Source organism: Nansenia antarctica, assembly GCF_963989245.1.
Source record: "Nansenia antarctica genome assembly, chromosome: 19".
In the NCBI taxonomy this organism is placed as follows: Eukaryota; Metazoa; Chordata; class Actinopteri; order Argentiniformes; family Microstomatidae; genus Nansenia; species Nansenia antarctica.
In genome coordinates, this window is record NC_137692.1 from 7826098 (window position 1) to 7850928 (window position 24831).

The 24831-nt window shown below is 44.2% G+C and overlaps 1 protein-coding gene across 1 annotated transcript in view; it reads right to left on the reverse strand.

Annotated features, from left to right (window-relative positions):
* ptprn2 (protein tyrosine phosphatase receptor type N2) overlaps positions 1–24831 on the reverse strand; it is a gene marked incomplete at both ends in the record, with an annotated part of 271437 nt that overhangs the window by 163519 nt on the left and 83087 nt on the right. Inside the window, 4 exons of the mRNA XM_080548915.1 lie at positions 485–597; positions 4528–5065; positions 6330–6583; positions 14730–14843. Of these exons, the coding sequence (XP_080405041.1) occupies positions 485–597; positions 4528–5065; positions 6330–6583; positions 14730–14843 (1019 nt within the window). The remainder of the gene's footprint in view (positions 1–484; positions 598–4527; positions 5066–6329; positions 6584–14729; positions 14844–24831) is intronic.

The window sequence follows — 24831 nt, forward strand, 5'->3', positions numbered from 1 at the left end:
CAATCAATGTTTCAGTAAATGTTAGCCTGAAAAACATTGAAATCACCCCTCTTTAAACACTGAATCAACACTTCGTACACTAGCATTGACACTGAACACTGGACCTTGTATTCACCATTTTTAATCCAATTTATAAATTGGACAGAATAATTGTAAATCACCGTGTCATCTGGGTCTGTGTCTGCACCTCCTATTGGTTGCCCTGTGAACAAACAGAATGTGTGAAAACAGCAGCACTTCCCCTTTGTATTCCAGAAAACAGTGGACAATTATTGATTGGAGGCCATGTGGTTAATAACAAAACAACCAAGTAACAAGTTCAGCTTTATTTTCAGCCCTGTCCTGTACCTTGAGGCCTTGTGTCTTGTCCCAACATGTCCTCATAATCCTGGCCCTGGCCCATGGTGGGCAGGGGCTCCCTCTCCACCTCTCTGCCCCCCCTGGGCTCCTCTCTGCCCCCCCTGGGCTCCTCTCCATCCACCACCTGCAGGGTCTCAGCGATGACGTCAGCCAGCTGGTCCAGGTCTCGTCCTACCAGAGGCTTCATGTTGATGCTGTGCCTCCCCAGCTGATTCACCACATTCTGGATAAACCTCTCTAGGAGAGGGGCAGCATAGGACATAGACGGTGGGGGCGGAGAGGGAACTTTGATAACACCACCATAACTCCCAACGCCATCTTAGGATGTGTACTGGAGCTGAGGTGGTTGAACACCAAGTGTAAATGTACAGAACATGGTACTCAGCACACATGTTACAGAACATGTACATTGTACCACATACATGGCCAACAGGGGCGCACTAGTTGGGGGAAAAGTGGACCTGACTACCCAGGGCCCCAGCAGGGAGAGGGCCCTTGACATCAATTGAGAGAATTAACTTTGTGCCACAGATTTCCCAAAATATTGGAAGATCTGTGAGACCCCTCTTGGCGCAAAATTGTTTAGTCCGCATGCGGCTCTTTGACTTTACCTGTCTGTGTGCGGCTCTTCAATCTATTCATTAAAAGTCTGTGGCTCGCTCTCTGTGTCTTGTGTCTTGGTATGGCAATTTATGGCACTCGCCATAGCTGGCTTAAAAAACCTGGCTTTTTCCCCAGAAAATTTAATCTGAAACACGTTTTGTAATTTTTGTGATTTTATCCACACAACGGTAACTCCAAATCCTCCCGGCTCCATCTCACTCCACCAGCCAGGCGCTAGTGCAGCAGGACATCAAGGTTTCTGCTCTAGCTAGGAGCCTTAATAGTTCCTCAATAAACAAGCCATGGAGTAACGTTAATGTTAAAACCTTGTCCATGATCCTTGTTAATTCAGGTGGGTTAAACAAACTGTATAAACGCCATAATAATGTTGGTTCAAATTAAGGAACAAGTCCATGTCATGTTATGTTAATAGAAACATGTTCTAAAATTATGTTATTTTAGTGAAAAAACTGACCTAACGTCAACCGCGATTGTGAAGCTAGTTGTGAAGCTAGTTAGAGAATGTTAAAGACTACAACAGCTAGTTTAAGTATGTCAACCATGTCTCTATTCTCAATAATTTCTGTAATAATTGTACCAAATTGGGGCTAGTAACAATAACTTGTGTGTGAGTAAGTTATATGTGTGTGTAAGCATGTTTTTGATGAATGAATGAATGAATGAATGAATGAATGAATGGACTTTATTGTCATTGCTACAGTACAGGTACCAAACAACGAAATTTAGGAGGGGTGGCTCCCCTGGTGTTAGGAAAGGGAAAAAAAAAACTTTAAAAAAAATCACAAGAAGGGAAGGAGCTGGTTTACATAAATAAAGGCTATGTACACAATCCACTGTACTATACTGTACAGATAGACGACTAGGGTTGTCATATTGCACAATAGTATTGTTTCACGTTATTTAAAGTGTCACAGTTTGCAGGCTTGAAATGTACATGTTTGTGCCTCAGCACTACACCTGATTTTTTCAGTCCAGCAGCTGCCATACAATCCGTCCAGACTGTCCAGGGCCCAGAACTTAGGTCTTTGCTGTGTTCAGGGCCTGGACGGCCCTGTGGTAGAAGCTGTTCTTCAGTCTGTTTGTCTTAGCGGCCAGGGTCCTGAATCGCCTTTTCGAGGGCAGCCTGGTAAAGTGTACGTGCCCAGGGTGGGTCGGGTCCCTGGAGATCTTGGAGGCCTTCCTGAGACAGCGTGTGTTGTACAGCTCTTCCAGAGAGGGGAGGGGGGCGCCGGTGATCTTCTGTGCTGTTCTCACGACTCTCTGTAGCGCATTTCTCTCCGCTGTTGTGCAGCTGGAGAACCAGTTACAGATGCCGTAGGTGAGGATGCTCTCCACTGCGCTGCGGTAAAAGGTCACCAGTATCTCCTGCTTGCTGTGTTCCTTCCTGAGGCATCTCAGGGTGTATAGCCGCTGTTGTGCCCTCTTGATGGTGCCTTTTGTGTTGTCCTTCCAGGTCAGGTCATCCCGCATGTGATGTCCCAGGAATCGGAGGGTTGAGACTCTCTCCACGCTCTCTCCGTCGATGAGCAGGGGCTGGATCTCGGACTTTTTCCTCCTGAAGTCTACGATGATTTCCTGGGTCTTTGACTTGTTCAGCAGCAGGTTGTTAACCTTGCACAGCTTGCTCAGTTGCTCTACCTCATCCATGTACGCCGCCTCGTCCCCCCCCGAGATACATCCCACCACGGTGGTGTCGTCTGCAAACTTTACGATGTAGTTGCTGGGGTGGACGGGGGTGAAGTCGTAGGTGTAGAGGTTGTAGAGGATGGGGCTTAGCACGCAGCCCTGGGGGGACCCAGTGCTGAGGCTGAGGGCTGTGGAGGTGTGGGGGCCCACCCGCACCCTCTGGGGGCGGTCGGTCAGGAAGCCCTTGATCCACGCACATATAGAGTGTGATAGACCCAGGTCTAGTAGTTTGGTCACTAGCCTGACTGGAAGGATAGTGTTGAAGGCGGAGCTGAAGTCCACGAAGAGCAGTCTCGCGTAGCTGTTTCCCCTCTCCAGGTGGGATAGAGTGGCGTGGAGAGTCGTCGCGATGGCGTCCTCTGTGGACCTGTGGGCTCTGTAGGCGAACTGGTATGGATCCAGGTTGGGCGGGAGGCGTGTGAGTATGTGGGCCCGGACTAGTTTCTCGAAGCACTTCATGATGATTGGTGTGAGTGCCACCGGGCGGTAGTCGTTTAGGCAGCTCACCGTGCTTTTCTTCGGGACTGGGATGATAGTTGAGGTTTTCAGGCAGGGTGGGACGGTGGCCTGGGACAGGGACTGGTTAAAGATGTTGGTGAAAACCCCGGCCAGCTGGTCGGCGCAGTCTCTCAGCACCCGTCCCAGGACGCCATCCGGCCCCGAGGCTTTCCTGGGGTCCACCGCCTTCAGTACGCGTCTCACTTCATGCTCTGTGAGGGTGAGGCTGCTGAGAGCTGGAGAGAGTGGTGTTTGTGTTGCGGTTACCTCCGTTCGCCCCTCGTCGAACCAGGCGTAGAAGGTGTTCAGCTTTCCCGCCAGCAGGGGGTCGTCCTCTGCGGCTGTGAGCCTGTTGGCTCTGAAGTTTGTCATCTGCTGAACCCCCTGCCACATCCGCCTGGAGTCGTTGCTCAGGAGGCATTCCTCAATCTTCTCTCTGTGCTCTGCCTTGGCCGCTTTGATTCCGCGCTTTAGGTTGGCCCTGGTGGAGCTGTACAGCGGTGTGCTCTTCCCTGCGAAGAAGGCGTTGTCCCTCTCGTTGATCAGTTTTTGGACCTTCCCAGTCATCCATGGCTTCGTGTTGGGGTAGACCCGGACCCGTTTGTCCACGGTGACTGAGTTGGTGCAGTTCACTATGTGGTTCAGAACCGATATTGATATTGTCAATCGTCTGACTTTTAATAGGTGAGCTGGTAACACAAATATGCTAGGGAAAAAAAGGGAAATGGACATAACAAGGACTGTTTTGGTATAAGGGCAGCAGAGACAAGTACAGGGACACAGGTGAGGACTTACAATACTAGTGTTTTTAACAGTGCAGTTAATTAAGAGTTGAGAATAGCTAAATCTGTAATGTTTTTGTTTTTAATGAGATTGAATCAGGTCCACTTGCTAGGAAAGATGTAGATTACTACCTGAGATGTGTACCATGAGATTACTACTGTAGATCACCTTTATTCATTACATTAATGTCATGTAAGTCAATTGTATAGAAACAACTCACTAAAATTGACTATTGCACAACTGATTTGAAAAAGAAGTCCAACCCCCCCACTCGGTACCTTGCCATATCTTGGCTTTTGCTGAAATGACACCACTGGTCTCATAGCCTATTGGAAATTGCTCTCCTATTTAAGAATAGATGTTCTATATCAAAATATGCATGAGAGTCATGGATCAAAAGAGGAAGGGGGCCCACAGAGGTTGTTCATGTATAGGGCCCAGAACGTCGTGGCACGCCCCTGATGGCCAATAATGTTACTATAAGTCTTACAAAGAGAGAAGCAAACACAACAGACTTGAGATGCTGTAACCATTCTGTAAATAAGTGCGGAAAATGTTCGAAAATATGGAACTTACCATCCACCAAACTGAGGGGCTTCTTGTGCACCATAGTGTTGGATCCAGTCTTGAAGACTAGTCTCTCTATGTTGGGCCTGGGAGGTTTGGACCCACCCACATGTGTCTGGGGCTCTGTCTGATCACTGGGAGTAGGGTGGCTTACATAGTTGATGTATTGGACCTTCTCCCCGGGCCATCCCTCCACTACCCCTGGGCGACTCTGAGTCGATGGTGCCCCAGAGAGGTAGTGACTCTGAGTCGATGGTGCCCCAGAGAGGTAGTGACTCTGAGTCGATGGTGCCCCAGAGAGACTCTGAGTCGATGGTGCCCCAGAGAGGTAGTGCTCCAGCTGGGCAGAGAGGACCCTGGCCCTGTTTGGATCTTTACTGGAGTAGGCTGCAGCCACTGAGGGTAGCCTCCCAACTGCCCCCTGGGTAAAGACTTTTCCCCCCTGGGAAGACTCTGCAGGCTGAAAACTGTAGAATGCAGACTCTCCCCCCCCCTGGGACTTTGGCTGGATGTAGTCCACATGGCGGTCAGTCTGGGAGCCTTCTTCCTGTAACGGAACAATGTTTATTTTCGTCTTAGATCTTATCCATTAGATTTCTATTTTAAATCACCATTGTCACCATTATTCATAGCCTGCCCCAAGGTCCTTGCTCTCCAATCTAGCCATGGGAGGAGGGTAAAGCGAGGTCATCGTTGTTGTGACAGGTTTGGCCCAAAAAAAAGAGAGCCGGCCTGGGCTTGGGTAGACAGGACAGGATATGAATGGATTTAGATCAAAAACAACTACCCTTGACGATTGCATATGGAAATAATAAAAGAGATAGTGTCACTCAACAGTTATTTCATGCGTTTTCACCATCATAACCAACTTAAATGCTTATCTCCACTGTCAGCATATAGGCCTAGGTGCTGGCTGATTATCCAAGCCAAATGATGTAACGCAAACGCTCTAAAGTTAGAAATACCACATTACATTTTGTGTATAATAAATAACATACATATCTACATATACTGTAGATTTTACATCATATCAACACATTTCATGGATAGTGCATTGACAAAGAACCTAGACCTCCAGGCTTCATAATCAGTGCTAATGCTATCTTCCTTTGTGCTGTGCTTTCTGCCATAGCACTGAAAGAGATAATAAGATTCTCCCCAGCTCCAGAGTACTGGGAGACCCAAATGGCATTATCACAGCGGGATGGTGGCTCCACCATTCACGCTAACTATGTTTGTCATCCTATATCCCACCATCCAACAAAGGGCCGTCATTAAGGAGGGTCCTGAACTCCTCAACTCTGGGCGGAGAGGAAGCTGGCCTGGTATGAGAGATGCCAGGCACATTCATGCAACCCTGGGGTTCTGCCTTAAGTATGGTGATGAGATATATGGTTTAATATAAGGAGTTATAGGAGATCCTTTCTAATGGGGATCATCCATGCTCAGCGTGAAGGAGGAGAGGAGAAAGGGAAACAAAAGGAGTGCAGAGACAACACAGCCACCCCCTGCATAGATGGGTCCTGCATCTTGTCCATTTGGACGAAGCAATCAGAGAGGATACGGGGCCTCTACATTACCCAAAGGGCCTCTGTCAATGGACCGCGGATGACAAATGCTGGTATGGAACCTTACCAGGAGAAAATACACCCTATGCACTTGTAGAAACTACTATAAGAGGATTGGTTAGGTTTAATAATTGTAATTACTAGTTGACTACACAGTCCATACTCAATCTTCTAAGATCCTCATAAGTGTGTAGGGGCTAGGGCTTGATTTGAGATTACGGGTACTTTTCTGTGAGTCCTTACCTGAGCGAGAGGCCTTTCTTGTTGCCCCTGGCGAGCAGATCCAAAAGACTCGGGAAGGAAACGCAGATTTTTCAGGTACTTCTGAAAACTGCTGCTAAGCTCCGCCTCCCCAGGCTTCAGCTTCCTGTCTCCACTGGTGCTGTAGCGTGTCAGAGACAAAGGGGGTGTGGCTGGCCGGCGGAGGGGAACCTTGAGTAGTTTGGACAGTTCTCTGGAGATGACCTGCTGGGTAGTGCCATCCTGCCAAGTCCAACCTACAGTAAAATAATGGAGGTTTTGTAAAGCAATGATCAACTATGTTAACCATTTCTTTGTGTGTATGAGAACACCAACATAACAACACCAACATAACAATACCAATACATTTATTCCTTATGTTGAAGGAAATATGAGCACACAGACATATGGTCAGGAAACTATGTAATGTCTATTTGCACAGATGAACTGAATAATCACATACCATAGCTATAACTCATTTCTATTGATATAATACTATAATATCCTGAGAGAGGGTGAGAGATGCAGGCGGTGCAGTACTGTATATGGAGTTGGTGGCCTCTGTTGAATTCTGATTACAGTCAACCTCTGGAAAAAGCAATGCATGGCACTGTCCCAGCCAGTCAACAAGCCCTTTGAGAATGTCACGCCAACATCTCTGCTAATTGCCAACACATACTTTGACTGCAAGACTCCTGGGCAGGGGCATAGCATAACCGTGCCAGGGCCAGATGGAGCTACCCGGGCAAAAAGACACCCAAAACATGGCCCCATTCCCAAAGAGCCAAAAGGGACGACATTCCACTGTGGAAAAGCACACAGAAATACCACAGATATTACAGTATCTGCAGGGGCCAATAATGTATGTGGTGATGAGACACTGTTTTACATTTTACACGTTCTAATTGCATTGGGAAAGTATTTTAATGAGGAATCTTATTATTGGAAGGTAAAATGATCTAGGTCTAGATTTACTCGAATTTCAGATCTTACCTTTATAGATCAGCTTTTTGAGAAAGAAGAATAGAAAAGGTGTCTATGGTCTCTCACCCATAGATTCTGGCATACTCATCTATATTAATGGGTAAGTAGATGAGGATTCCAAGCAATGCACATCAGCCATTGATGCATCCCATCATACCCCTGAATAGAGCTCAGAGCGTATGGGGTCAGAGTTGTGGAACGTTAACCAGTCAGCATGATAACACATCCACCCATCCACTGTATGTTTGCTATACATTAGCGCAGTGGTTCTAATAGGCCTATCTGGACAGATGGGTAGAGCAGGTCCAGTTTCAACCATAAAGGATCCATAAAATATCTGTGCTTAATAACTCCTGGTTAATGGGTTCAGTGGCGATGTAACATTGGATTGTTTGGGAACAGACGGCGGCTGACACAGGTTTGATTGACTGTGACACCTCTATCACCTCTATCCCCATGTCTCCCGGGGGGGACACTCATTACCATAGACGTAGAGAGGGGAGACGATTACACTTTAAGAATGGGAGGGGATAAACAGCTGTGGCACTCAGAAACAAAAATGAGAGAATCCGGATAAATAATTTTCAAAAGGAGTGAGGGAGGAGGTCTCAACATTTACTGTAGGGTCTACATGGTTGGCTACCTCTCAGTAAAACACTCAGCTGATTATACTGCTGCTGAAGAGCTCCGTATAATGCAAATACACCTCCATGTCCAGAGAAAGGGCAGGCTTCAACTCGCAGCGTGGTTTAGAGGTTTAGCTTGTTAAAACCAGGATGGCGTCTGAGGCAAAATGCCTCTGTTAATTAGAGGCTCGCCACTAGCCGACGACTTTTAAACAGTCAAGATATTTCCGTTGGCCTTATGTTTTTTATAGGTGTCAGATAGAGAGGCTGTGGCTTCCTAAATATTCAAAGCCCATTAGATCAGATCCTGTCTCCTCGTCCTGTTGTTTCATCTCCCTTTGTTTTGAAATGCAGATTTTCTCTTACCCTAAGTTTCGTCCACCGACTGATTTTGGAGTGCCTGAAGATGAATAATTTAGCAACAGATGTCAGTGTAGTTAATTGAGATGATATGTGTAAATCCCATTCTTTCATTAAATAATAATGAAAGAATAGTGTCAGGAAATAAAAAATCTATTCACTTCGATCATCTTTACTGTACTGTATAACCATAAAGTTGTGAGTTTATTGACATTTATTCATTGCCGATATTTGATTTTATGTCTGAATATTTGTTCACTTTTATGCTACTTGCATGGTTGAGAACCACAATCTTTTGGTTGTCTCAAAACATCTAAATGACACAACTCTCATCATAATATAAATGTAACACCATCTGAAAAATGTGTTAAGCACAGCGTTGATGGTCTACTGAGGGGTCTATTATGGAAATTGTGTGTCAGTCTGTGTTTAAATGGCCCTATGCTTAAACAGAATATTGAACCGATGTAAAGCAATTTTGGAACATCTGCACAGACAGAGAAATTATTTCTAGTCAAAAACATTCAGGGAAATCCTAAAAACTCAGAGCACTGTTGCAGCATGCCACTTACTGTACCTCACTGAAATAGTTTAGGTGTAAAATGCACAGCCTGCCACAGGTATCAAGCTAGTCAAGGGACTGCAGAAACAGCCACTGAAGACTGAGAAAAGGAAGCCAGAAACGTTGTGTTACAGTATGGTACAGTATGGTATCAGGTTACAGTATGGTATCCCCAGTTCTCTGACATGAGATAAGGGATACATTTCAATATGGGATATGCACTCCAGTGTTCCCTATTCACTGAAACCTTGTTCACAGGCACAGGCCAGGGCCACTTTGCATGGCTGACCCCACCCAGCCCAGTCTATAAAAGCTGCTGCATTGTGCGTCTATTTCATTCTGCAAACCACCTCTTCACAAGCCCATAAAAGATGGGCAGTCTGATGAGATGTCTCCCTCATTTCCCATGGAGTTTCCATTACCATGCTAGGGGGCTACTCTTGACTAGTCCACTGTATATGTGACGGGTATATGTGTGTCTCTGAGAGACAACATATGTGACACAGTTTGATGAAAAGGTCCTCATGTCGGGAATTGTGAAACCTCGCAATCGAGCCAAACAAGTCTTGTTGTTAAAAACATTGTTTTCCGTTTTTTGGCATAGGACGAACATTGAAGTGATAAAGAACCCACTCGATATCATAACCAACAGTTTTACATTCACTACCTGCAGTTAGTTAGCAAACTTGGGGGGGGGGGGGGGGGGTATTACTTTGATTTATTTCTGAGTGGGCGTGTCACTTTCGCTACTCCCGACCCACATAGTCATAAATAGCCATGTGGGCCTGTCTGTCATCAAGGACTATCCACAGAGAAAGTTTCGTCATCAACATACTATTCACAGGACTATGGTCTGTCAATACACCTTCTGCTGTTTTTGGGTAAGTGAGTTACATGCTACTAAGCTGGGTGTATGTTCACTAGGCTAACCAAACAAGTTTCTATGTTTGTTGCCGACAAACCAAGAGTGAGTTACATGCCATAGTAGTCAAACGTGTTTGCTTGTTAACTATGTAGTGAGTTACATGCGTTATTTACTCCCTGTGTGTAAGTGCATGTTTACTAGGCTGTTAGCTTATTAACTAGTGTACTAGCCAAACAGGTGTTAGCTTGTTAGCTAGCTTTGGTAGAAGATTGTTTGTTTGTTTTTGTTGTTTGTTTTTGTTTACTGTTTACAAGTTCTTGTGTGTGTGTGTGTGTGTGTGTGTGTGTGTGTTCACCATGCTAGCCAAACAAGTGTTAGCTTGCTAGCTAGCTAGCTTTGTTAGAGATATAATAGATTATAGAAAAAGTAAATGCTTTTGTAATTAACGGTAATGTTGTGTGGAATCAAAAATAGTGATTCATTCATTGATTTGTAGATTTGCTGTAGAATAATACTGTGAGTTGAAGTGATTTCACTAGCCTACTTCTTACAGTACACAGAGTCTATGGAAAGCCTACACTAGAGAAGTGTCCACACCTCTGACCTGACATCTGTGTTACAGAATGAGGAGGTGAGAGGTTCTGAGAGATGAGACCTTGATGAGAGTCACCAGCACTTCAGGTATTTGTCAATGTCATTGTATTAGCAATTCTATTTTATCCACATAGTAGTATTTTCTAACAATGGTGTGTTGGTAACAGTGGGCAATCATGTACTGTCTATTTTTTTTATTATAGCTTTGATGCCCAGATGGGATGGGAAGGAACTACACCAAAGTCCCACTAGATGCTTTATGGACTATTGTAGTGACCGCTCGTTAGCGAGCAAAGTATTCATAATTCACGGCGTTCCAGCCTTATACAAAGCATTGTTATATGTTTGTGTTTACTCAATCACCCAGGCTGCTTAGCGGGTGATATGACGGGATATAAGTGGGACAGAGATGAATGAATGTTGTTGTTGTCAGTACGTATGCAGAGTGTGAGAATAAAGCGCACGATTGTTTTTCTACCGGCAAAACGACTACATCGTCCAGTTATTGCCGTCACTCCTACACTATAATGATAAATGCATACACACAGACACTATTTTTGACCATTCTATTATTGTATTGCTTAATTGTATCTTGCCTACTTTTTTCCATTGCCATTTAGTTTTCTCTTGCTGCTGCAATGTCGACTGAAACTATTATTATTATTATTATTATTATTATTATTATTATTATTATTATTTTGCAATTTAAACAAACAGCCCTGCACGTTTGTTTCCTGAGGGTTAGCTGACAACCCCACTGACAGATGACAGGTAGATAATGACAGGTAGTGTAATGGGGGAGTGGTTGTCTTGACGGAGTGGTTGGGGTGGAGTTAACCAGCTATTGTTCCCACCCATTACCTACCAGTGAAAAAAGGCTGTGAATACATTGAGGCCGGATTTCTCGGCTCGCTGATTTAGGGGGTATCAACATTCAAATATGCATGACTTCTTCAACTTGTTTCAGATTTAAATGTATGACATTTAAAAAGCTTACAGTCTACCCTTTCACCCTTTTCAAAAACAGAAAAATGACGTTGCCAGACCTGCAGACCTTTTCATCAAACCCTGTCACATATGGTTGCTGCTTCAAAGCAACTTTGCCTATCCTTTTAGTAGGAGAGAGGGATCTCCAACACTGTAATGCCATCAAGCACACTTCGGAGACAAGCACGCAGCTGTGCTGAAGGATCCAGGCATAGTGCTATAACCCATCACTAGACGTCTCACATGAAGGGATATTATCAGGGAGCTAAAGTAGCCTCAGACACCTCCAGTAAGAGGGGTGAAAGGGCGAAACACCTCGAGGCCAAAACTCTCTCGCCTGCTTTTGGCACTAGTGTCCTGGTGTCACACCTGCTCGTTCTAAAATTATGGAAGCCCAATATTTGTATCTGTATAAATCAAATAGATTTTCTTTTGATTATCACAGGGTCATTCTCAGTGAACTTGGTCCTCTGCTGCAAATTCACGGTCGGGTTTGTGAATAAGCGAGTGAAAATTTAATGAAATGGCACTGTGCAGTAGCCTTTATCATAGGAGTGTGCCAAGTACTATGAGTACCATCTGATAATGTTCTGATATTATCAGTAATCTGAGAGGATTCCTTTCTGTCAAAAACTAAGAATGCTATTTGCCATTTAAGCTATGCGTAAACCAATGAAAGATGTGTCCGATGACCGGTGATTGGATCGAAGCATTGGACTGTACACTGTGCCCTAATCCTTCTTCCCCCACACCGTCTCATTCACCTCAGACAGACAGTTTGAAAGAAGCCAGCAGACGTCCTGAGCTGTTTATCTCAGCTCAAAGCGCATACCTTCCAAAACTGTGATAATATTGTACAATAATAAATACAAACTCTTGATCTTTGATTTCAAGTGTTAGCTAATATAGTACATGAACCATGCATGCATTTTCATATTCCATAGTGAGATGTCAAACCGAGTTGACTGAAAGAGAACTACTTGAGAACTTTATTTCCTTGTAATTACAGGCCCAATAATTCAGTACAGGTGAATTAAACGAATATACTGCAATAACTGTATATTTAATATTTTCCTCACTCTCTTCCCCACTCCCTTATCTGTCCCCTTACACACACACACACACACACACACACACACACACACACACACACACACACACACACACACACACACACATACACACACACAGATATCAGAAGCCTCTATAATGATGCTGAAACAAAACGACAGTTGCTGTTAAAGGCTTTGCTATGAAGTGTGGACACACTGTGATTGCAAGCTGTGAATACCAAAGTTGTCTTCGCACATAATGGCCTCGGTGCAGTCTAATATAAAAGTAATTTGCAGTGGGATGACAGTGTCTTGCACTCAGAGGCATCGTGAGGAAAATGTAATACCAGACAATGAGCCCTCCCTGTAGGGACATGCGGAACAATGCAGCGAACACAGGGACGACCCAAACCCTGTTTGTGCAGGGTCAATTTCTATTGATCTAATGACATTGGTGTTGTGCGCAGACCACAGATTGCATGATTTCTACAGCGGCTAAGATGCAAGATAAAGAGAATTGTAAATCGATGCCATTGATGTTCCCCTTTTTGCTTTTCCTCCATTTAGGTTACAGTACAATACTCTTAATTACCTTGTCTGTCTGGTCTTCAACATAGGAGCTCAACATCTCAAAGATGACACTTCAACAAAGAACGCTGCTACGCTGATAAGAACAGAGCGCAGTGAAGCATTGTGACAGTGGACTGTAACTGTAGATTAATCTGAACATTATGCTTTCGGTTTTTGGATATGATGTTATGATGTGGTGAGATAGAAAAGATAAGTTAGCAAGATTGAGCACAAGTGTACTGTAGGTGGTGATGATGTTATGTCTCCAGTCTCTGAATGTGTGTGTGTGTGTGTGTGTGTGTGTGTGTGTGTGTGTGTGTGTGTGTGTGTCTAAACACAGGGTCAGCCAGACGAAGGAAATGTCTGAAGTATTAACACCAGAACATGAAGCTGGAGAAATTACACGCACTGCATCAGCTCTCATCCTCCTCAGTCTCATCCGTTTATTTCTGAGAAGTAATTAGAATAAATGTGTGGTCTCGCACCACGCTTAATATTCATTACTGAGTTTGTAATTTCGTATGGACGCCTGCTTATATATTTTTTATGGTTTTCAACACTCTTTTATGCCTGTTATAAAAGATTAGGCTTAGAGTGGCCTGTAAAGCCAATTATAAGGAAGGTTTGTGGTCACGGTTTAAGGGGAAGGTAGTTGCTGCCCCCTGGCTGTGGAAGCCTGGAATTGCGGGTGGCAGTCTGTAATTGTGGGTGGCAGTGAGGCTTTACTGGCCAGCTAGTTTCACGAAAGATAAATATATTGCATTACTCTTCAAGCACAAATACTGAGATAACCGTTTAATTCAAACAATATCATATGACTAAGTGCACATATGAGGAAGGGATGGTCAAACCCTTTGTGTGAGGCCACTTCTCTTAATCTGGAGTTCCATGGAGCACACTTTTCCTCCAGAACTTGAATCCATTTCCGGTATAACAGTGTGTCAATTAAAAAGCTTCAGATGCCTGGTCCTGGCTGGAGGCTTTGAATGACTAGTCACTTTCATCTGCCATCCATGACAGACAGCAGAAGGAACATCAGAGAGAGAAGTCTACTGTCTACACCATCGTTACAACCCTTTACATGCAGAATGATGAACAGGAATAAGGTCAGATAAGGAGATGGAGAGGGCGAGTTACACTATTATTTCAAACAGGATGGAAATGTTCAAATTGAATCACAGAACAGACATTTCTCCTAGCCACATGACCTTAACAGGAAAACTCTGGGCCCTGAAGTTTTGTCCTGATCAGGTCTCTTAATCAGGAACATTCTGGGGCTAACTGTATGTATAGGTGCATCCAGCTACATCTGGGGCGGCTGTGGCTCATTAGAGCCGGCGTCTAATGATTGCAAGGTCGGTGGTTCGGCGGTTTGAGCCCCGGCTGACCACGTGTCGGGGTATCCTTGGGCAAGACACTGAACCCCAAATTGCTCCCAATGAGCGGGCCAGCGACTTGCATGGTAGCTTGCCGTCATTGGTGTGTGAATGTGTGTTTGAATGAGAAGCCACTGTAAAGCACTTTGGAATAAGGCGGTATATAAGTGCAGTCCATTCCAGCTGCATCTTTGCTGCTCTTGCATTATTGCGCCTGTGTTGTGTCCTCTTCCACTGTACTGTATGTACCCTGTTAAACAAGCTGGTGAGCTGTTGTGCCCCCATTGATTGACCAGGAGAGCCCATTTAACGCAATTATGCTGCATGCACCCCAGTCACTCATCCACTACATTTGCACTAAATGTCCTGTGAGCATACAAGCCAATTAGATTGCATTTGTAGTTATATGATCACAGACAGACATTACCTCTGTGAGCCAATTTGTGGAGAACGGTCCTAAGGCGCTGGAGAGCAGAGGGGGATACGTCGTATGTGTACAGGTCTGCACCAAGTAGCTCCTGGCACCTTCCAAACACTCCATCTATGAGAGAACATAAACATTTATACAGATACATGTTATAGACAAAATCAGTTCTTACAAGCATCAAACACTATAAGATGACTAGCAAAGCTTTCATCTTCATAAAGCAAAACATTCATTGTTCATCTGTGATTAGGACTGGAGTACTGAAAAGGTTTGCCAAACATGTGAGAGCGAAACAACTTTACTTTAGAAGGGTAGAACATCATATTTTATAGTCCTGAAAAGCTGAAGTTGTGTGTTCCCTGCAGTTTCTTGTAAGCTTGACTTCCTGTTTGGGAGCTAATAGCTGACAGCAGTACGATAAGCACCTGGCCGTCACCCAAGAGACGTTATCATGGACTGTGGTTATCTCCCTATCAGCAGGCCACCCGCTTTACCCAATACAGGTTGCTAGGCAACCAAACCTGGAGCTCCTATCCGCCCCATAATTCAATGGTTATCTAGACTGGTGAAGGATGCTGGGACACTGGGGGTCGGGACAAGCCGTGTGGATCTAGCAGTTGGTATATAAATGACCCACACGTCTTCTTCTCTCCGTCACAGAGATAAATCCATGTGTCTCATCTTCTAAACTCCTCAAATGAAACCCCAGTCAAAGATGAAATCTTGAAGATCGATCAGACTCATCGAGCGATGTGTCTGTGTGTGTGCATGCGTGTGTGTGCATGTGTGCGTGGAGATGCCTCCCAGTTTGGTGTGTGTGTGTGTGTGTGTGTGTGTGTGTGTGTCTGTGTGTGCATGTGTGCGTGGAGATGCCTCCCAGTTTGGTGTCTGTGTGTGTGCATGCGTGTGTGTGCATGTGTGCGTGGAGATGCCTCCCAGTTTGGTGTGTGTGTGTGTGTGTGTGTGTGTGTGTGTGTGTGTGTGTGTGTGTGTGTGTGTGTGTGTGTGTGTGTGCGTGGAGATGCCTCCCAGTTTGGTGTGTGTGTGTGTGTGTGTGTGTGTGTGTGTGTGTGTGTGTGTGTGTGTGCATGTGTGCGTGGAGATGCCTCCCAGTTTGGTGTGACTCATTGATGTCAACACATTGCCATGCAGCACATATTTACTGAGCTCCACAGTGATTGACAAGTAACGGATGGAATGACTGACACAGTCAACAGACACAGTCAACAGACACAGTCAACAGACACAGTCAACAGACACAGTCAACAGACACAGTCAACTGACACAGGCATGCCTGTTTAAACCAGCTGATTCTGTACAGTATGTTTAGGCAATTAACATGTTTGCAAGTTGATGACCCAAAGGCACATTTGTGTGTATATTTACAATTGTATAATTCAACATACTGTATGATAAAGGCTTAGTTCATCTTGAGTTTGCATCTTGAATAAATTAGTTATTAAGTGTATCGTTATTAATCTTGTACACTGCTCACATCACTGGCCACTAGTGGTGGGGAAAGATATTGATAAAGCTTAGTATCGCAATATTATTTTCTGTGATTCTGTATTGATAGTCTGACTCAGAGTATCGATATTTGATTCGATTATTATAAAGAAATGTTAGCTATTATTTTCCTACAGGTTGTGGTTTTAAAAGAAAAACACGTTCTACATGATTCAACTGTTTCCACCATCAAATAAAAATTACTTTTTAAATGTATTTCATAGTATATTATATCATATTACTTTATGTCATAGTCATATATTGTAATAGCCTACATTGAGTATTGCATTATGTATTATGCAGACTTTGTATCATGATAATATTGTCTCGTGAGATGCAATTCCCAGCCCTACTGGTCACAATTGTTCACCTTCAACTCATATGAGAGATTTTAATTACAGTGCTGTGTCCTGTATATAATTGAGTGGCTGATAATTACAAATATTTCTTCTAAATTAAAAAAGCAGTGTTTTCCAGCATTGCTTCTTTACCCTGTGACCTGTTTAATGACAGCTTTTAACAGGAAACAACATTTCTAAGAGAAAATGAGCATAAAGCGTGCACTCACACGCACACGCAGTAGCCTACATATATTATTAAAATGAACTTCACACCATAGTCATACAGATCACTGCAGGCAGACAACAGCATGGAAGAACAACACATGGAGGAGTAGAGAGAGAAAGAAAGAGGAATATAGAGAAGATGCAATGCTGCAGTAATTTCAGCTAGTCTTCACAATAATATGAGTACAACCAAGTACACAAAGTGTACACTACAGTATTACCATTATTGTCATAGGGATTACATAAGCAATGAAGAGACAGCGGTGACATAACAAGCATCAGGCTTGTGTTTGATGTTTGCGTTCCTCCACCAGTTTCCATGACAACGGGCACCACCAAAATGTATAATTTCTTCCTCAGTTGACAGGACATTCCCAGTATGTATGCACACAGACACAGACACAGACACAGACAGACAGACAGACAGACAGGCACACACACACACACACACACACACACACACACACACACACACACACACACACACAAAGGCAGGCATACAATGCAAAATGCATTAAATAGGGCAGGTCTAGGCTTGTTTACACCAACAAGTGAGCTGACACCCTAATGGAGTAGGGTGTGAAGGGAGGGATGGATCATTCAGTTATGAATGTCAAATCATCCCAAGCTACTGTATCTGCATTACAAATGCAATGGGGATCTAAAAGTACTTTATAGATTATACAATGGAGCACAACAAACAAGCAAATTAAGACACAGATATTGATTAATGTTAGTTGATGGCATGCATACAAACAGACTTGTTTTTGAGTATTTCAAATAGGCCTGTCAATGTTAACGCGTAATGCGGTAAAAAGAATGAATCATATTAATCACATATACGTGAAGTCTTCCATGTGTGGCAGACGCAGAGGGACAGACTGATTGACATACTGGGCTGTAATAATGATGACAGTCGTTGGTTACATTCCTGACCATTTATGATGTTTACATATGTTTATATGCAAATCACTCTCTCTATGCTTGGGAGTCAAAGGAATCACCTGACTCAGCTGATACGTTTTCTGGGTCTTTTGTCACAGATGAATGAGCGCGTCTAGCAGACAATCAAATTGACACACCCTTTTTTGTTATTATTACTGTAACATGGACTAAAATATGGACTTTGCACACCAAATAATAGCAATGTGAGCTTTTATTGACCTCAGAAATCATACCCAGTCATTCATTCAATGGTACAGGTAAAGGTTCATTATCACCTTACATCTGAGTGACCCCTGCTCAGGCATCAACCGCTCAGGCATGGGTTGGTCTGCCTGAGCACCTGGTTAAGAGACAAGTAGACAGAAGTCATGTGACATAAGTTCACAGACAGAAGTCATGTGACATAAGTTCACACTGTTTCAAGTCATCTTATTCAACTCTTCAGAGACACTATGGCATTCAGTTTCTTAAATAGGCCTACTCACTGTACTATTAATTAGGGTGAGATGTTACTTTGCAAACAATTTACATTAACTTTTTAGCAGACATAACTGTTTTTTATGTGGTTGTCTGCTAATTAAGTCTGCAATTCATTATTGACGTTGTGGGCAAAGCCAGATGTTATAATAACATCATAAAAACTGTTTATTCCAACACCACATGTTTTCTCCTCCCAAAAGTAAATACTAGTATTTATCAGTGATTAATCTGATTAATTAGTGTGCTTGCAGTTAGTTAGTTAGCTAGCGCTAGTTAGCTTGGCAGGAATTTAATTGTGCTAGCTAGCTAATACAAGGTCATTGTTGTGGTGAGTAGGCAAATATCTCTCCACTGACCTGCCCCTTACTGGCTGTGAGGGGCAAGCACACTTCACAATTTCCACAGGAATTGTCCCTGTCTAGTTGTACATATATATTTATTATTATTATAGCAAAGTTTGCACCGGCTACTCGTCCGACAGTTTTGGCACTAGGTGGACATGAGAGGCGGCTTGTTCCCACTCGCGTTGCTATTGTTCTGTGGAAGGTTACGGATAACGGTTTACCCACAATTCCACTTTTTGTGGAGAACAATTCCCATAGGAATGAATGGTGGAATGCTAAAAAACAGAGTGGGAAAAAAAAATCTAGATTTTTACACAGTTTGTAAACACACACACACACACACACACACACACACACACACACATGAACCCCACAACTTGAAAAGCTATTTCAACTGTGAAAGCTAATGCTTAAGGATAACACAAATCACTAAAGCTGACAGACAGTCAAGGACAGCGTCTCAGGAGGAGACGTGTCAGTCTGAAGCTGTGAAACAGGACAGAGACAATGAATTACTGCTGTTGAGATGCTTCTGTATCAGCCTGAGGCAGCTATGGTCACCTGCAGTAAGTTGATTTAGAATTGATAAATGAAGTGTCATGAAAAATAAATTAACAAAAACAATATAGTGAACATTACACAGAAAGTAGAGTGCAGTAATTGTGTCTTGGGTGTAGATTTAGTAAACATGACAAGTTCACACTATCATTAGTCAAATATTTTATACACCATTTATTCTTTCAGAACCATAAAAATGTGGTTTGCCAAAAACCCAATTGCTCTTTGAGCAACAGTAATAAACCATTTTCCTGTTATGTGTTTGAGTGGACAATTATTATGTCAATGTTCAACTTCATCAAACTCTGTAACATGAACGTACACTATTTGAGCTGGGAGAGGAAGCACGATGGAGTGAAGTGATGTGTAGAGAATGAGAGAGAGAGAGAGAGAGAGAGAGAGAGAGAGAGAGAGAGAGAGAGAGAGAGAGAGAGAGAGAGAGAGAGAGAGAGAGAGAGAGAGAGAGAGAGAGAGAGAGAAGGAAGACTGGTGGCTAGATTGTGCAAAGCACCATCCCTTTGGTGTTTAATAGAAACCCAGGGTTGTCCTGCGGGGCCATATAGCACTTACTTCCTACATAAGTGTCTCGCTATTCTGAGATTCTGACAACTGAACATCTGTTGATAGGATTTCTTTGAGTCCTGTGTGTTCTTAATTATTGTGTAAATGATTCCTTTCATTTTGGTTGCACCAGACCTACAAACTAAATATACTATATACAGGGACGGATGAAGATGAAGTTGTCTAATATAGTCCAATATCTCTTATAAATGGAGATGCTAAGAGTTTTGCACTGGATCCCAATGGAAAGTTGGAAATAACATCCCCCCTCTCACTGATCCAGCCAGCCAAAAGCCTGGATAAGAAAGAGCAAGGTTGATGCAGCCCAAAATAAACCAGGTTACTTCTTCAGGGACCCTGTAAGTGGCAGACCTAGTTACCCATACCCACTCTTCCTCTTTCTGTGAATGTTATTCATCATAAGTGAATGGGTCAGGGCATCAATGAAGATAAGAGTGCCACCACCCACGCTAAAGCTACTCAATGAAAAAGAGAGACAGAATGATACCATATGAACAGAATTTCATCATGTAACTGACTGCAGACAGGAGAGTTTTAACAGTGCCTTGGGTAAGGTAAGCTTTATAGGTGAACCCCTGGGGTCCTAGGGTGGGTATCCAAGGATTGAGTGGCAGCTGGTAATGAATATAACATGGAACTAACATGGAAACAAAGTGAGAGAATTGTATCTATACATAAACACAGGGATATCTTACAGAAACCTACTCGCACCCCCATTTTTTTTATCATCATTTATATGAAGTGAGCCAACCTCACCAATTATTTTCTCCTACAAGCCTCGGGGTAATCTTCTCCAGAGATGTCAGCAATTTTCTCCTATTAGACTACACACAGCTCCCTCTGTACCACACTAGGCTGTGTAATTACAGTTTTTCTCTATCGCTTTAACACGTTTTCTCAAAGCATAGCTCATTTTCTCTTAACTCTTACAGTTTTTCCCAATTGCTAAAACACAAAAGCCAATTCTCTAAACCAAATGACCAGTTCTCTAAGCACATTTAATAAAACTAGCTCCCATTTGCCAAAACCATAAACACATTTCACATGAAGACACAATTCACGAAACACAATCCTCCTTTTCTCATAAGTCTAAACACATTTTGTCTTGCTAAAACACAAGTTGCAAAAAACTCTGCTCAAATTCTCAAATGAACGCTCATGTGATGCAAAATGCTTGCCACAGTCAGCAACATTTGAACACAATGAACACACCTGGCTTCATTCATTAAACATAACGACTCAACATTTAAGACACTTGTTGCAAATGATTGTGGTGTGTGTGTGTGTGTGTGTGTGTGTGTGTGTGTGTGTGTGTGTGTGTGTGTGTGTGTGTGTGTGTGTGGTATAGTTCCATAAATAAATAAAAAAACATCACACCCTGAACATTGTTTTCAGTGAGTATTGTTGTGTGTAATGGATCCTCTGTAGTGTTTGCATTGAGTTGTGATACAGTACAGTATTGTACATGTTACGGTACATGTGGGAATACGGTACATTTTTCAAACCTTTATTTAAAACTCGATAGGACAACAGTGCAACAACTTCGCGGCTGAACTTTAGTAAAATTTCGAACATCATATGCCATTTAAAGGGGGGAAATCGATATCTAAAAATGCATGACTATCATGCAAAATCAGCCTTAAAATATGTAATGTTAGATATAACGTTAGACAGGGAGCGCAGATTTATTTTTATGCATGACTATCATACATGTGGGAAAACTAGGGTTAGGGTTAGGTGCTAGGGTGCTAGGGTTACAGTAAGGTTAAGGTTACAGTTTGTCCTGGTTGTTTAAACAGATTCCCTGATTCACTACCTCACTCCCTCAAAATCCTAAACACAAATCTCAAGACTCACACACAAAATGCTAAATCCTACACTTCCTTTGCACAAGCACACTTTGCCCTCAAAACTCAAGCACAAAATGCTAAATCCTATACTTCCTTTGCACAAGCACACTTTGCTCTCAAAACTCAAACACATACATCATACGAGTAGACATTCTAAGCACTCATTGAACACTGATGTGCAAAATGGAAAACACTATATATGAATGGAAAACACTGTAGGAATGCCTTAGCAGTGGAATCAGGACTTTGCATGTTCAGTGTTTCACCTGTTGGATGTGAAATATCTACATATATTGTTGTATGTACTGTATACCCAAAGAGAAAACACAATATTTTGCCATCGAATTATATTTTATTTGTGCCCCAAATCTATGCATAGACTACTGTATGTCAGGGCAAACATGAATGATGAACATGAAGGATGAAAACAGGAAATGGAATTACAGCAAATGAGAATATATAAACAAACGTAAACAAAACAAAACTAGGCTGCATCCTCCCTCTGGGGGCCATTCCACTAAAGGTGGATCAGTATAGCGGCGATATAAATAAAGGTAGAGGTACACTGAACTCGCAGCAGATGCCCAACAACAAGGCTGGACAGCGAAGGTACGCCCAGTGGAAGTAGGCTGCAGAGGGTTCGTAGCCACCTCAACATCCAGGCTACTCAGGGAGATGGGAGTGCGAGGGAAGGCCCACCGGCAGGCAATCAAGGACCTCTCCAGGGCTGCTGAAAAGGGGAGCCAGTGGCTGTGGATGAAGAGAAAGGACTCGACCCGGGCGTTCAAATGAGCTGATCGCATCTAGGGAGTGAACCTGGGACGCTGGGATTCACTGCTGAACCCTCTGGAGGTGTCGTGGGCTTATCAGCGAAACATTCATGAAGAAGGGCGCCCACTTGACAACCCAAAGGATGCCATCGCTCATTTGTACACCACAGAGTCTCATCGGTGCCTTAAGTATGTATGTATCGAGGGATATCAACATCTAGTCCTACACAACAGATCTGATTATCTGGTGAACCAGTGACTGCTGTGAAAGCGCAGCTGGCAACAAGGGAAAGACCTTGCGACAGCATGGAAAGACAGCTGACAGGAGGGAATAGACCCCAACGGGGCCGCCATGGGCTAGCTACCCGTGGCGGCGGGAGCCAGCACGAACAGTGTATGGGTCCCACCCAAACTTGGCTACGAAAAGTTCTAAGAAGAAAATACCCCCTGAGCCTGCGAGAGCGGGGGCGGAAGATGGCTCATCGGCAGACAACCCGGTAACGAACACAGGAACGGAACAGACTACGAGATTGATGATCAGCATACCTGAGGCTCCGACAGCTACAGTAGGACACACGCTCCAGAACTGCGTATGTGGTTGGACAAAGGTTACTTCCACCCATGGCCTGAAGATACACCAGGGCAAGAAAGAGTGCCTAAAGAAGGGTCAACAGGGAAGTCGCATCGACAGCTACTTTTTGAGAAGCAGGCCGAGTCAGTCGACTGAAGTTCAGCAGCAGGACACACACCACAGTCTGCAGGACATCAACACCCCTGTCCCAGAGGAGGAAGAACAAGGCACAGGAGAGCAACCTGAATCCAACACATCACGACCACCTGCAGAGAAGAAGATCCAGGGGCGAAGGCCATTAGTCAAGTGGCCAAAGTCCTGCAACAAGACGCTGTGGAAGGAGGTCAACACTGATCTCTGCAACATCCTAGAAGGGATCAGAGGCACCACCATGAAGAAGTTGGAGAGAATGGGCAACCTCATCTATGCCTATGGAGTGGAACAGTTCGGAGTGGTCGAAGGCAAACGATCTACTCAGTCAATTCCCACCAAGTCCAGAAGGCAGACAGAAATAGACCGACTAGTCAAGGAGAGGAGGCAGCTGAAGAAGCAATGGAGGAAGGCCACAGAGGAGGAGAAGGAGGGAATAAACCTGCTGCAGGAAGAGATTAAGAGCAGGCTTGCAACACTGAGGAGAGCTGAAAACCTCCTGAAGAGGCGCAGAAGGAAGGAGCAAACAAGATCACGCTTCTACAAAGATCCTTTCAAATTTGTGAAGACTATCTTCACAAAGGAGAAGAGCGGAAGTCTCTCAGTGGCAAAGGCCCACCTGGAAGAACATCTGAAAAAGGGCTGCACAGATGACCGACACCAGGAAGAGGTCACGCTCCCACCTGACATGCCACCAGTCAATCCACCAGAGCACGAACTAGATATCAGTCCACCCAGGTGGAGTGAAGTAGACAACACTGTGCGTAGAGCAAGGCCCGCGTCAGCTCCAGGTCCCAACGGAGTTCCATACAGGCTCTACAAAAACGCACCAGATGTCCTGAGATTCCTCTGGAAGCTGATGAAAGTTGTGTGGCAAAAGAAGGCGATACCAACGTCCTGGCGGAGAGCCGGAGGGATCCTTATCCCCAAGGAAAAGGACTCAACAGAAATCGGACAGTTCCGGCAGATCAGCCTTCTAAATGTCGAGGGAAAAATCTTCTTCAGCGTGGTCGCTCATAGGCTGGCAGGATACCTGCAAAGAAACAACCTGATTGACACGTCAATCCAGAAAGCAGGCATCTCAGACTTCTCAGGGTGTGTCGAACATGCTAGTGTCATCTGGCATCAGATCCAGGTCGCCAAGAAGGAGGGAACGGATCTCCACGTGGTGTTCCTGGATCTCGCGAATGCCTTTGGCTCAGTCCCTCACAACCTCCTGTGGACAGCCTTCGACTACTTCAGGATCCCACCAGCTCTCACAACCCTTGTCAAGGCCTACTTCCAGGACGTCCAGCTCTGCGTGACCACAGCAGAGTACACCACAGCATGGCAACATCTGGAAGTGGGAATCATGGCCGGCTGCACCATCTCCCCGCTGGCCTTCACCCTGGCCATGGAGGTCATTATTCGGGCCTCTCGATGGGTGGTTGGCGGACAGCGAATAAGACCTGGGCTGAGGCTGCCGCCGATCAGAGCCTACATGGATGACCTCACAACACTCACCACGACCAAGGCTTGCACAGTACGGCTACTAAAAAAGCTCCAGGAAAACATTGAGTTGGCTCGCATGAAGATCAAGCCGAGCAAGTCCAGAAGCATCTCCATTGTCAAGGGGAAGCTGTCAGACCACCGCTTCCACATTGGCGAAGAACCCATTCCAACGGTCTCTGAGAAGCCTGTGAAGAGCCTAGGTCGTTGGTATGATGCCTCCCTCAAAGATAAAGAGCAAGTAGAGCAGCTCAGGAAGGAGGTAGCCAGCGGCCTGGAGAACATCGACAGA